The following is a 12,989-nucleotide window of genomic DNA, read 5'->3' as shown; positions in this document are numbered from 1 at the left end:
CCCATACCACCTTTTCGTCATGATGCCACACCGTTCCTTTCACTCAGCTCCTTCAAACGTCCCCCGAAACATTTCCCCTAAGCTATGGCTGTTCCAGATAGTCCTGATACCTTCGTGCTTCTTCTCTGGTTTCCTAACTCTTATAGTGCGACACCTGGTTGTCTTCTAGACCTCCGGAGCATAACCTGTTACTTCCGGCATCCCTAGTGCTAACTCCTAAAACGTTCCTAACACTTCTCCTTGCACTAACTGCTAGTTATTACATACCCTTACTCACACGTTGAATCTTTCTTTTAGCTTGTTCCACCATTGTATTTCCAAACCACCGCTAAACAACCTTCGCCTCATAGCCCAAACAGTGGACGATTAGTGATTTTCAACAACTTGCAGGGTTGGCAGCTGGATTCTAGTTTCATCAGGGGGCACACCTTTGGGCCCTTTCCAGCCTACAAATCTACGGGAGCATGATATAAGTTAAACGACGAAAGGTAAATAGAGTCATGTAGTGATCCTAGATAAATGCCGTCTAGCTATTCTGCTTGCCGTGCATTTTTTACAATAGCGAAAGGTTCAATGACCCTGGAACTAGTACTTTGCGGCATCTCTGGTCTACCGTTACTCAAGATGGCGCCCAAAGAGGGAGCGAGTGAGTAGGATCGAACATGCTGTGATTTGCCGGAAGAAGGGTTGTTGAAACCCACTGCTGGACCTTTCAGAGTGAGTTTTCCTTGTCCTCGTGGTTGACTTGACTTTATCCATCAAGAATATTCTGCAGGTTTGAAAATTGACATTTTACACTTCTCCCCGTGCAGGCCTGCCCCCAAGTCTAGGTGTCCAAGACTCTTAGATTAACTCAAAATAGCCAGTCTTCCTCTTACCTGGGTCTCGTTGCGCAGACTCTCTATTAGACGCATGGTGCAGTGCCACGGCCAGACAATGTGCTGCCACCGCTACCCCATGCAAATTTCCCTTTCCAGAGCACGCTTTGTCACTAACAAAGAGGTGCAGAGAAAACACCACAAAGACGCCCGTAGTCCTTTGCGCTCTCCCGTCTCACGGATGCGCAACGCCTGAGCGCACTCGCAGACACCAGTGTGATGCGGGGCAGACTGCGAGCGAAATAGCGAAAACGAACGGGCCAGAATGAACGAGCGAAATAGCGAACAGGCGAACGAGCTGACGGATAGCAGCGAACGACGAATGGTGAACAAGGGAACAAAGGACGAACCCACAATGCGAGCATATTAAGCATCTTCTGAACATATAGCGCATGCCCCAAACCAGTCCAACAGATTCGCAGGATGTGTTGTGAGCTTGCCGAGCAGTGTCCACGGCTTCTAGTGATTTCCAACAATTCCTAACAGGTCTGCAACGACGTGAGAAGAAAGGAATCAAAGAAAAAGATATCAATTATCAGAACGCTGCCGCCTCCAACCCTTCAACACCTCCCCCAACACAGGTCCCACTACTGGTATTAATATGCCTATTTTCACCGCCTTGCTCAGCTTTACTTGTCCCACAACACGCCCTTCATCTCACCCCACTTTCATCATATCACATCTCCAACCCGCAGCACACAGCCAAACGATGTCGATGCCCACGAAGCCTACTCAAGAGACCAAGTCTAACAAAAGGCCGGAGCCTACCCTTAGGACAGCAGGTAGGAAAAGGAGGAGGCCAACCCCGGAAACGGGCCCTGATCATTGGAGGCTACCACCGTCCCTTGACAAACACCCAGACGACCGGGGATTCACTGAATACATGGAACACAACCATAGTAATCTCCCATTGGGCGAATCATCTGACGGACGGAGAAAATCCCCGGAATTCGCCATCGAGCCCGACAACAAGCAACCAGAGACACGGAAGAGTAGCTCGTCAAGGACCAATAAGATAGAAGGGGTACGTTTTTTTCCATTCTTTCATCACATAATGTCGTGACGTTTATCAACACAACTGCGCTCTTCTCCAAGTAGCCTGCTGTGACGGTCCCGTTTGGTGGCAGATGGAACATACCTTGGTGCGAGTCATTTAGCTGATACAATACTTTGTGAGAGTATCTTAGGGCGAGAGACCTCATACCATCGGGGGAGATATTATGCAAGGAGGGCGGAACTACTTCCCCTTAAGCATCAGGAGCGGAGACATCATAAATACCAAGGTGGACCGGATGAACCTTGGGCGGGTCGGTTCGAAAGAAGAGCGAGACAAGGTACTCTTCAATAGCCACCTAACTAGCCTGCTACTTTCTTTTATGGAATATTGTTTTGACCTCGGTACTGTGCTAATTGTTATAGACTAGGGTTGGCCGAAAAAGCGACGCTCTAGTAACGCAATCTGAAGATGAACTAGATGAGGAGGAAGATCCTACACCTAGACAGGCTAGTGGGGGCACTCTTCCAGATCCCTGGTACGATAACTACAAGAAGATGAACGATAAAGACAAATGGGTGCTTGCTAGCGGACGTCGTGTAGAAAATGTCATCCAGGAGGCTCGTGAGAAGACGGGCCGCGAGGAATTTGCCTCTTCTCCTGCCCAATTGTTCATCCTCGATACATCGGATCCTGTGGCTGAGGGCTGGTTCAGCAGTGATGAATGGAAAGAGATAACATCGAAACTTTCCCCCTTGCCAGAGGCCGACAAAACACTATTGCATTTGTTCGAAAGATTCTATCCTGTTAGAACAACAACCATGCTCCGCAAGATCCTCAAGTCGGGTCTGATACCTGGCAACGCTACCTACGATAACAACCTTCACTTTAACTTGCAATGGGCAGAGATGGTGCTTCTTAAATTGTATATATCTCTCCTTTTCCGCCCTTTTTTCCCCCTTTTGGCCAATTCCTGCGTAGAAACAATAACTAACATTGTTCCTCATCCCTACTAGCTTAATTCTCTTCGAAGCGCCCAACAATCCACTTACCCAACCACACAATGAAGGGTGGTATGGCTTCAACATCTGGTCGCAAATCCTCGATACCTGCCTACTAGACCTGCAGGGCCTGACATTAGAGCGCAAGGAAATTACTTGTCTTGCTACCGCCCAGCGTAGGAACCTTCAGAGAAACAATCCCACGGGAAGGGTGAAAATTGGGCACCGCCTCGACGGAATTATCCGCACCTTAGGAAATGCGTATCACGAGTTCGGTGGGATTGAAGATGGGGTGACGTTCAGAGGCGGTGTGACGGGAAAGAAGTGGCAAAGCGACCAGTTAAAACTTATTAAGTGTATGCGCGACATGTTTAAACGGTTGGATGACTTGGTGAATAGTGACCCAACGATCAAGCGACGGATACAGATTGTTGGGATTTCCACGGCGGGATTAGCACTGCAGTATATTCTGTTAGGTCACCCCGGGCATGGTCATGTATGTTTGCTCCAGAAGGGCAAGGTGGTTGACGTGCCCAGGGATGTGGAGGAGCTTCCAGACCTGCTTGGAATGCTAGTGATGGTTGCACAGTTGAAGCAGCTCATCAAAGTGTCGTTTGAGGCGGTAAATCAGAGGCATCGTGTGCAGAGTCAAGAGAGTTTTAATCAGGGGTTAGATAGCGGGAATGCCAGCAGCCAGAGTAGGACGAAGTTAGGGTGGTCGCCTCCGAGCCCATGATTGGTTGGGAAGGGCGGGTGCTAGAAAGTGTTACACTCAGTGTACCCAAGCATCCAGTCCGTCCGTCTTGTTGGACGGAAGTGTTTCTTGGCTGCTCACCGCATATCTTCCTTATGGCAATGAATTCACAACCCTAACCCTCTTGGCAAATCAACTACTCTGACGCCTCTATGTTTGACTACCGTTCCACACATCAACACCACATGCGACTACACCTCGGCTGAAGCAGGACAATGGGCGGTAGTGAAAGTGAACGTGACTGAGAACACGGCATACGCTGGAGGTATGTGGAAGTGGATCGGCATGATCCTGGGAAGGATAAAAGGCAGCTTGTTTTCCCTTTGTTAGTTGTTCTCGTTCATCATCCAATCTGTCTCTCTTTCCTCCGTTACCTGTAATTGGGTCATATCAGTCTTTGCCGTTTTTATTCCCTATAGTTTTCTTCGTGAGAATATTTCTCCGGTTAGGATATCAAAATTCGATCTTTACATCTTTGCCCTGCCATTCAAGTTGAGTCAACATTGTCCAAATTGCTGGGGTGGACCTTGTTGTTGAAAGCGTCTTTCTCCAGGGACGGGACGGACGCCAAGATGAAGTCAGTCCAGATCTATGCCCGGAACGGACGACCGGGTCCTATAGGTGTCTAAGATCCTTGACTCGATCGTGTCAATCGCTACCTCATTTCTCGTGGGGCCCCGCTTCTGGGGAGGAGTCTTCCCTCCCGTAATTCAAATAATAAGGCTATGATAGGTAGAGAGTGTCTGCGATTCTTGTTCTTTCTATACTGCTGGAGGTGTCCTATATATACACAAGCTGTTCCTTTGCAAACATTTTCCTCGTCCATCAACCTCGCAGAATCCCATACCACCTTTTCGTCATGATGCCACACCGTTCCTTTCACTCGACTCCTTCGAACATCCACCGAAACATTTCTCCTAAGCTATGGCTGTTCCAGAAAGTCCTGATACATTCGTGCTTCTTCTCCGGTTTCCTAACTCTTATAGTGCGACACCTGGTTGTCTTCTAGACCTCCGGAGCGTAACCTGCTACTTCCGGTATCCCTAGTGCTAACTCCTAAAACCTTCCAAACACTTCTCCTTGCACTAACCGCAAGTTATTACATACCCTTACTCACACGTTGACTCTTTCTTTTAGCTTGTTCCACCATTGCATTTCCAAACTATTGCTAAACAACCTTCGCCTCATACTCCAAACAGCGGAAGCTTCGTGATTTTCAACAGTAATAGGCCTATAGAATTCCGGGATGGTCGGTCCCGGGTTGGCTCTTAGTACGAGACATTCCCATTTCCTGCGCAGGTGGGGCTTAAATTAATATCGGTTTGCTATAATTAATATCCGCTTGCTATGCGGACAGGTCGTAGGTGTTATACCAGCATTTAAGTGTTCTCTTGGCCCAGGAAATAAGTGATCGTCAAATCAACCCTGGGAAAGGCTAGAAGCGTCACACCGCTCACTCAGGTCAACAGCCAGTGGACTCAGCAACTCACCCCACTGTACCCTCCCAGGGCTTTATAAGGTCTGATCCGACTCTGCACACCAACAGAGGCCCATTACACCGTTCAGCATTCAGTCGCCCGTTCGCACAAAACATGTCTTGCGGCGAGAAAAGGAGATGAAAGGTGACGAAAGAATATTTATTCATGGCACAGAGGTTCCCTTCACCGACACTCCATTAGGCAACCCCCCCATACGGTAGCGTTTTAAACAGCTATTTCTCCGGAGCAAATACCACGATCACGGCGATCATGAACTATCACTCGGTTCACACGAAACGCCAAGAACGATCAAAAGAGGGGCAAGTGAAAAACCTCTCTCGCCAACTCTTTTCTATTTTCACAACTTACAAGTGATGCGCACGACTCAACACACTATTAATATCAATTTATTACAAATCTACACTATTAGGACTTGAGGGCATATAACTACCACACACAAAAAAACTATCATGAATAGATCCATATCGCAACTCTCCTCCCTAACTTAGATCAAATGGTCGCTGCCACCGGGAAAGTGGGAGTGGGTGCTAGTGGAAATCACTCCCATACTGGATTAATGAGTCTTTTTGTATCAACGAAAGCCTACCCGCAGTTGGTGGTTCTCATTCAGATGAGAAGTGTAAAAGTATCATAACGTGGGCTATAGCCATCCCATATTATGACTTGAAAGCCATCTAGTATGGAATTACAATATACCCCTAACGTGTAAAACCCACAAGCAGCCCAGTCCGGGCCCGTATTTGGTATTGAATAGCAGCTTTCCCACAGCCGGGCTCCCTGCTACCACTACTCCTGTTACCGAGGTGATTGAGAAATATTCGGTCATGATATGATCTTGTCTCTCAGTAGCCGTATCATGTCATGTCGTATTGTATACTGTGTGAACCTACCGTTGGAGCCCAGGGCTCCTCGGGTGACAGCTGATGGATGTGTGAACCGGAATTGGCGCTACCTACGCAGGTTGTTTGGTGAAACGCAAGCCTTGCAATGGACTAGCCCGGGTCGAAAAAAGGGCCGACCCGGCCCAGCCCAAGCCCAAGGAACCTTGAGCCCGACCCAGCCCGGCCCAAGGAAGTATAGCCCGGGCTAACCCAACGAGCCCATCAGGCCTCAGTGAGTGAATGAACGCGTATAAGGTGGGCTCCTGGATTCTGTGTACCATGAGACTTTTGGTACCTCTGGGAACACCGAACACATTGCCAGTATCTATCAACAAATTCAGGTTAAATATTTATATAAGCACATAAAATACATATTAAGAACTTGTTTACTTGGCGGCAAACTTACTCAATATCATCTTAGATCACTAACTTCCCATTAGGAGACTCCGGAGTACCCCATACCCACGAGGAAGAAAGTGTGCTTTTTCTCTTTTTTCGTGATTTGTTGATACCGGCATTTGGTGGTAATAGGCGATCGTGGTCTAATTCCTGATCTTCCAAGTGTTCTGAACCCGGAAGCTCAGACTGGTAGAATCGATGGTGATGAAATTCTGCTTGTGGACTTGGTGATCGCAGAATAGGTGGAGGACTTGAGAGAAAACTACCGCTGTTAGAAGAGAAGCTCATCGGGTTTGTATTGGTATTAGGAACAAATGGGAAGCGAGATCAGAGGTCAACATAGGTGTGGGAAATAGGAAGAAGGAGGGAGATCCCGAAAAGATCTGATATTTTGTTGGGTGGCAAGACGAGATCTGAACTTTCAAACCTCCAAACAGCGAGACAATCCGAGAGCACATGAATCCAATATGGATTAGTTCTGCACTAAACATTCTAGATATAAAGATGGTTGGGTTGGATCTTACCGCTTGTTGTAACGCGCTTCCGGAAAGCCATGTGCTCGGACAATCGTTTCCCCGGTGATACGGATTGTAAGAGACCATACAAACCTTAAAAATAAGCCTAATCCTTGGCCGAGCTCGCTGGGCCCGCCGGGCCGCCCGGGCTTTGTCCTCCCCTCAGCCCGGCCCAGCCCAACGAAGCCCATGAGTGAGCCCAGCCCAATGAGCCCGACCCAGCCCAACGAATAGCCCGGGCTAGCCCAACAAAGGCCCGACCCATTGCAAGGCTTGGTGAAACGGCTTTAAGCCCTTTTTAGAAAGTCAAGAGATTCTTATTGTCTCAAGGGGGGGGGCAAAAAATGTGATAAATGCACTCTTCTAAGTTACATAATTCACCATAAAGCTTAGTAATAATATTATATCAAAATTTTGTGGTATTTCAAAATTGTAAGAGATATTCGTAACATGTCCTATCATATTATAGAAAATTGGAGAATAGTTATGATACAGTTAATACTATCCTAACTTTTATTTCTCAATTTTCTATAATCTCCACCAGCTTTACATACCGAAATGTTGTGATCATTTTTTCTTCCTGACCTCATAGAAAAAAAGTACAGAGCTTGTGAGATGGTGAATGTTGAGAGAGATATAACAGCAAGCTGTAGGGGAGGTCTAAAATATTACAATCTTTTATCGTATCACTGATCACTAATTTTATATAAACATTACATTTTTTTTCTTTTCGGGATATTTTTCGTTTGCAGCTTTTATGGCAAATAGTTCTAAATCAAAATTCTTTTTTTTTTTTTTTTTGGCTCTCCGAACAGGGCCTCACCCATTTCTTCTCAGAGTTTCTTGTGATTGAATTAGGGCTCGTTCACGTATTGTGATGTTATCATAATATTACTTATTCAATTAAATTTTTATCTCTTTTAACACGTCTAATGTTTGGCCATTCAAAACTATCGTAATTTTATGAGTGTATTTTCCTTTTAGGTATGATATGTTAAAATATTTTCTCCTTGTTGCCACTTTTTTTTGTTCTTCCATAGTTCATTGACGGACCCTAATTCCTCATCGGTGTTCGAACTACGGTAACGGGCAGTGGTTATATTTCACCACTTCTCACTATCTCCTCACTTCCTCCACCCCCCCATGATCCTCACCTAAAAAAGCGACCCAATCGATAACACTATCACACAACCCAACCTCTTTCAAAATGTGTTGTCGTGAAGCACTCGAGGCCTTTCTCTCCCCTGAAGAGGAAGCAAATGATGCCCTTGGAGAAATTGTCGAACTGCTCTGTTTCATTCATGGCGAACAAATTGCCCCAATCGTCACCCATCAACAGAGATCTGGGATGCGTTTTATGACTATCCATTGCGGCAAGGTGGGCATCATCTGGAAGGTAGAGATGTTGGAAGACACCTGTTATTTCAGGAGGATCACTCGCTACAAGAGAATTTGCAGACCCATCAGTAAGATAGTGGATATTCTATTCTACAATAGCGCATGGTAACTAATTCGAGAACATGGCTATAGGGAATGGCAATAGGAAATCGAGAACGTTCCTGATGCCAGTCAAAATATGGGAAGGGTCTGTATGCCACGAAATTATCAGGCTTCATAGACTTGGACAGCTGAAGGGGGACTGGTGGAACTACTCAATTCTCCTAAGGGATGAAAGCGGCGATACTATGTAGGCTTCTGTGTTTTCTCAACCTTCAGTCTTTTCTTTAAAAGTGCCTAATTTTGAGCTCAAACAAAAAAGCGACCACTACAGTCCAGGGTCCGGCGATGGTAACGGGGAAAGTCAATCCGGGGCTTTCCAGGCAAGGTATCAGTTGCCTAGGACTCACGATTCTAAGGCCACGGCTCTCTCCCCTGATCCCCGTCCGGAATCGCCTCTTAGGTTGAGGCTTAAGAAACTGAGGGTTGGTACGAGGATGGTGCCTATGATGAGAACCTTGACCAAGACCATGTTGGTTAAGATTGTGACTGAGATGGGAGCTAAGGGGAGGTTGAAGGTGATGAGGAAGTTGAGGATGGGAGTGCTCGGGATACTGAGAAAGCGGATAATGAGGGTGGCGGCCATGTTGAGCAATAGTCAATAAGGGAGAGCATTGTTGAGGAGGGGGGAGGCTGTTAGGTGGATAATGTATTAAAGTGGCTCGAGGAGGGGGGAGGCTGTTGGGTGGATGGTGATTTAAAGTGGCTCGAGGAGGGGGTTGACTTCTGGGAACTACTTGGCGTCTGGGGTGGATAAATTTTGTAATTGATCCCTAGAGCACCCTAACCGCAAAGGGGCCTACTCAGCAAACGGGATATCCCCTTGACCATGCGATCTTTTTTTCTTGACCACTGGGATGGAACCGATTCAAGTTACTCGTACTTTGCAGCTACATCTTGTAGACATGAGATATCACTCGGCCATTGGTAGGGTTCACATGTAACATACGGGAAGTTACCATTCTGTACGGTACGGTACGGTACGGTACGGTACGGTAACGTACTGTAAACTTACCAGGAGCCGTCAGCCGACCTTCATCAAACAAGGTTTGGGTCTTAGCATTCACACATCTTTACCAAAGATGTGTGACGTAAGCCCACATACGATACAAAGCCACAAGCCACCCAGACACTTTCCTCTCTCAGATGACTAGCTTGAACATGAAACCTCCCGTGGTAAACTTTATAGAGTGCCATGTGAGTACTTGAGTATTAACTTGCTAAATCCGCCATCGGGAACGTTGACGGAAACGATGGTCCTAGCCACAATTGGCGAAACAGATTAGGTTAACAAAATAACCGATACCCGTTGAGGAGGCCCAGTACACTAAGCCTCCCCAAGCTATGCTCTATTTGGATAGCACCATCTCTTCATGGAGTGTCTTCGCACCGATTAGGAGATCTGAGCCTGGCCTGAGATTGTGAGTTCAAGAGATAAATACAGTGTTGTAAGCGGAGGGATTAGAAGGTGAGTTCCTCGTAGAAAACAAGCCAATTAGCATATATCTGAGAGGTGAGTGTCCAAGCGGCATGTGGCTTTGTCCAAGATGGAAAACAGGATGACCTGAGATCAAAATTTAAGGTGGGAAAATGCAGTGTTCCGGTATTTTATCCTCCTAATGGAATTTAACACAAGGTAGTTTATGTTATCGATCGTGTAAGTTAGGGCCACGTACCGTATTATTCGAACATTATATACACTCAATCATGCTGGTGTAGTGACCAGATTTGATAACTCGATCACGCTCGAGGCCCGGCCATGCCCGATCGGGGATTACAAAAACTCGACCCCGATCTCAAGTTGGAATGCTCCAATATGACTCAAAAAATCTATGCCCGATTGTTGCAAGGAATCGTCCTGCAGCTATGCTCGGTTGCGGTCAACATTTCGATAAAGAGAAAATAATGGCCTCACCCATCATCACAAGAGAACCAGGTTCCCATCTTCACCCCTTATCGCACCATTGCTCCCACACCAGTATCCGCCGGTGCCTTTAAACACGAAGTGTATAAAGCTACTCTGCTTACAGGCCATAGCCACCGAATAATCAAGAACTAATCAAGGGCGGCCTACAGCTAAAATGAATGTAACCTAATGTAATGGAATGATATAGGACTCGTAAAGTGGCGTGTGTGAGGTGGGGAAAGAAAAAAGATTTGTGGACAACGAAAGACAATATATTCAACTTAACCCATTAATATCACAGATCGAGTGACAATCTGTGAATATAAACATCACCCTGAGTTTTTATGCCGCCCCACCCCACCCCTCCTCCTTTTCTCCAGCCACACTCCTAAGCACTTCTTGCTGTTTCTCTCGCCCGGCGGCATTCATCTCCTCCTCGGTATCATTATAGCGTCTGAAAAGCACCCAGAAGGCGATACCGGTGACTGCCGTAGCAATGCTCAACCCCGAGAACGTCCACACGAGCTTGGGATGAACGCTTGTCGGTGAGACAGCAACACCCAGAGCAGAGCCGACAGCATTCGTCAGGAGAAATAGCGACATTATAAAAGACTTCATGTTTGTCGGCGCTTTCGTGTAGGCGTATTCGAGACCTGTTATCGAGGCAAAGATTTCCGAAATTCCGCTAAAATCATTCTCACATTGGCTTCCCTTCTTCAAGAGCATTGCGAGTGGACGGGGGGTGAATACATGAGAGCATATGAAGGCGCTTGAACCGCAACGTGCACATGGTTCGGCACCGCTCCGTTGAGACATCCGCGGGGATTGTCATAGCAGGGACCCGCGTTGTAGATCATTTTTTGGCAGCCGGAGGCGTAGGCCATTGCTCCTGAAGCAAAGAAAAAACCCCAGGTTATACGAGTTATGGGTTTGAACTGGATGCCGATTGTACGGAGGGCGGGATAGACTAGGCGTTCCATTATTGGAATGAATATGATGATTGTTAGGGCGCCAACGTTCAAGATGACATCGTCTAGGATGTGAATCAGCACCTAAGAAGATAGATGGCGAAACAGGAAAACCAGGGGGATGTACTAGGAATGCCGTGGGTTTCCATCGTTCCGGCTTGGGAGACAAAGTTGCTGACCTATCATCTGTCGGCTACAGGAAAAGGATTTGCCGGTGATCGATCGCGGGTCAACATACCATTTGTCCATAACAAACCCAATATATGGGATAAAACACAAACACCCTACACGCAACCAAACTTCTCCTCAACTCGTCCACAAACTCCTCCGGCCACAGTGTCTTATACTTTCCCCCATTCGCGACCTGATGGCTCGGCTTTGCAACCTCCATATTCCCTTTATTCCTAAGAGCGATCCACCAAACCTTAAACGCACACAATATGACAGATCCCTGTGGCATAGCAGTGACATAATACTTCCTCCCAACGACCAGGGTAAATATCCCCACGAAGAAGACACAGAATGGCAATAGGTACGCCGCCCAAAATCCCACTTTGAGTTCCAAGTAGACAGTCGCGATGCCGGATAACGAACCCAGGTTAATACACCAATAATATACCATGTACAACCGCTGTATAGTAACATCGGGGTCAACAATCACTCGGGCACCGCTATTTAGAGTTCGAATGAATGGGCCACGGCTGCGGTATTGTTCTGCAATTAGGGGTGCAACGTTAGCCTTTATGCCGCCGGTTCCAAGCCCGATGATTAGGATCGATGCGATTAGGCCGCCGAAGGCGCGCCCACCTTCAACTGCCTGAGGGATTGCGGTGGTAACGAGGACGAGAAGGCCAAAAGCATAGATCCCAGCGAAGACCATAATAGTGTTATATTTTCCAATATATTGATCGGCAACTTTAACACGGGTCAGTAATTGACGTGAGGTTCGGGGGACGGAAGACAGAAGTTGAGTACCAATTGCTCCGAAAACTGGGGTGATATAACACCAGAATTGCCAGAAGTATTGTAGAGCAGTAGCCGTGCTCTGGCCTAGACCTAGTGCTCCGGGTAGTAATGGATCGTCTTTTCCATTCTCCATGTAGTTTTGGAACGGTGCCTTCAATGGTCAGTTCTACATTCCTCGCAGAGTCAGGTTGGGGGGGGGGGTATGCCGAAAGCCCATAATAGGCAAACCTCTCCGTCAACTCAATGAAGGCAACAAGGTAACCTCCGGTCGGGATATTGTCCGGAACTCTCCGAAGGCTATTCAATTCCTCCTCCGTCGGCTGGTCATTGTCAAACTCTATGGATTTCGGCGCATGTTCACTTTTTGCCAGAGGCCCCACAACGGTATTGCAAGAGTGAACCGGTAGAATAGTTTCTCCTTGAAGCCTTCTACGAGGTTAATATAAATCAAGAACCCAAATTGTGTAGGAAGATACAAAGCATAGTACTCACTGTCCAGGGTTTGCTCCTTTTTCCATCTTGTCCTTTGCCTCTTTGATTTCGATACAGAACCGCAAACAAGGCTTAAGCCGTGATCAGATGAGAGAAATAGACAGCAAAATGTGAGCAAGTGGGGTACTCTTAGTTACACATACAGATATTTCTCCTCCCTGTGAAGGAGGCTATTTGAGTAGGGTGACCTATTAGCGCGAGAATTCTTCCACAAAAAGAGTCGATGAGCGAGGGGAAAA

General features: G+C 47.0%; 1 protein-coding gene across 1 annotated transcript; it reads right to left on the bottom strand.

The window, feature by feature from the left end:
• Nucleotides 1-10,666: 10,666 nt before the first annotated feature.
• Nucleotides 10,667-12,741, bottom strand: GSTUM_00002733001 (uncharacterized protein; the record flags this gene model as incomplete). Its single annotated transcript, XM_002836395.1, has 7 exons — nt 10,667-11,009; nt 11,075-11,357; nt 11,420-11,471; nt 11,531-12,207; nt 12,268-12,385; nt 12,429-12,673; nt 12,714-12,741. 7 exons carry the CDS (start codon nt 12,739-12,741, stop codon nt 10,667-10,669), a joined length of 1,746 nt encoding a protein of 581 aa, XP_002836441.1.
• Between the last annotated feature and the right edge of the window lie 248 nt (nt 12,742-12,989).

Source organism: Tuber melanosporum (assembly GCF_000151645.1).
Source record: "Tuber melanosporum whole genome shotgun sequence assembly, scaffold_143, strain Mel28".
NCBI classification, from domain to species: Eukaryota; Fungi; Ascomycota; class Pezizomycetes; order Pezizales; family Tuberaceae; genus Tuber; species Tuber melanosporum.
The sequence above is the reverse complement of the archived record's forward strand: the minus strand, read 5'-3'. Positions and strand labels throughout refer to the sequence as shown.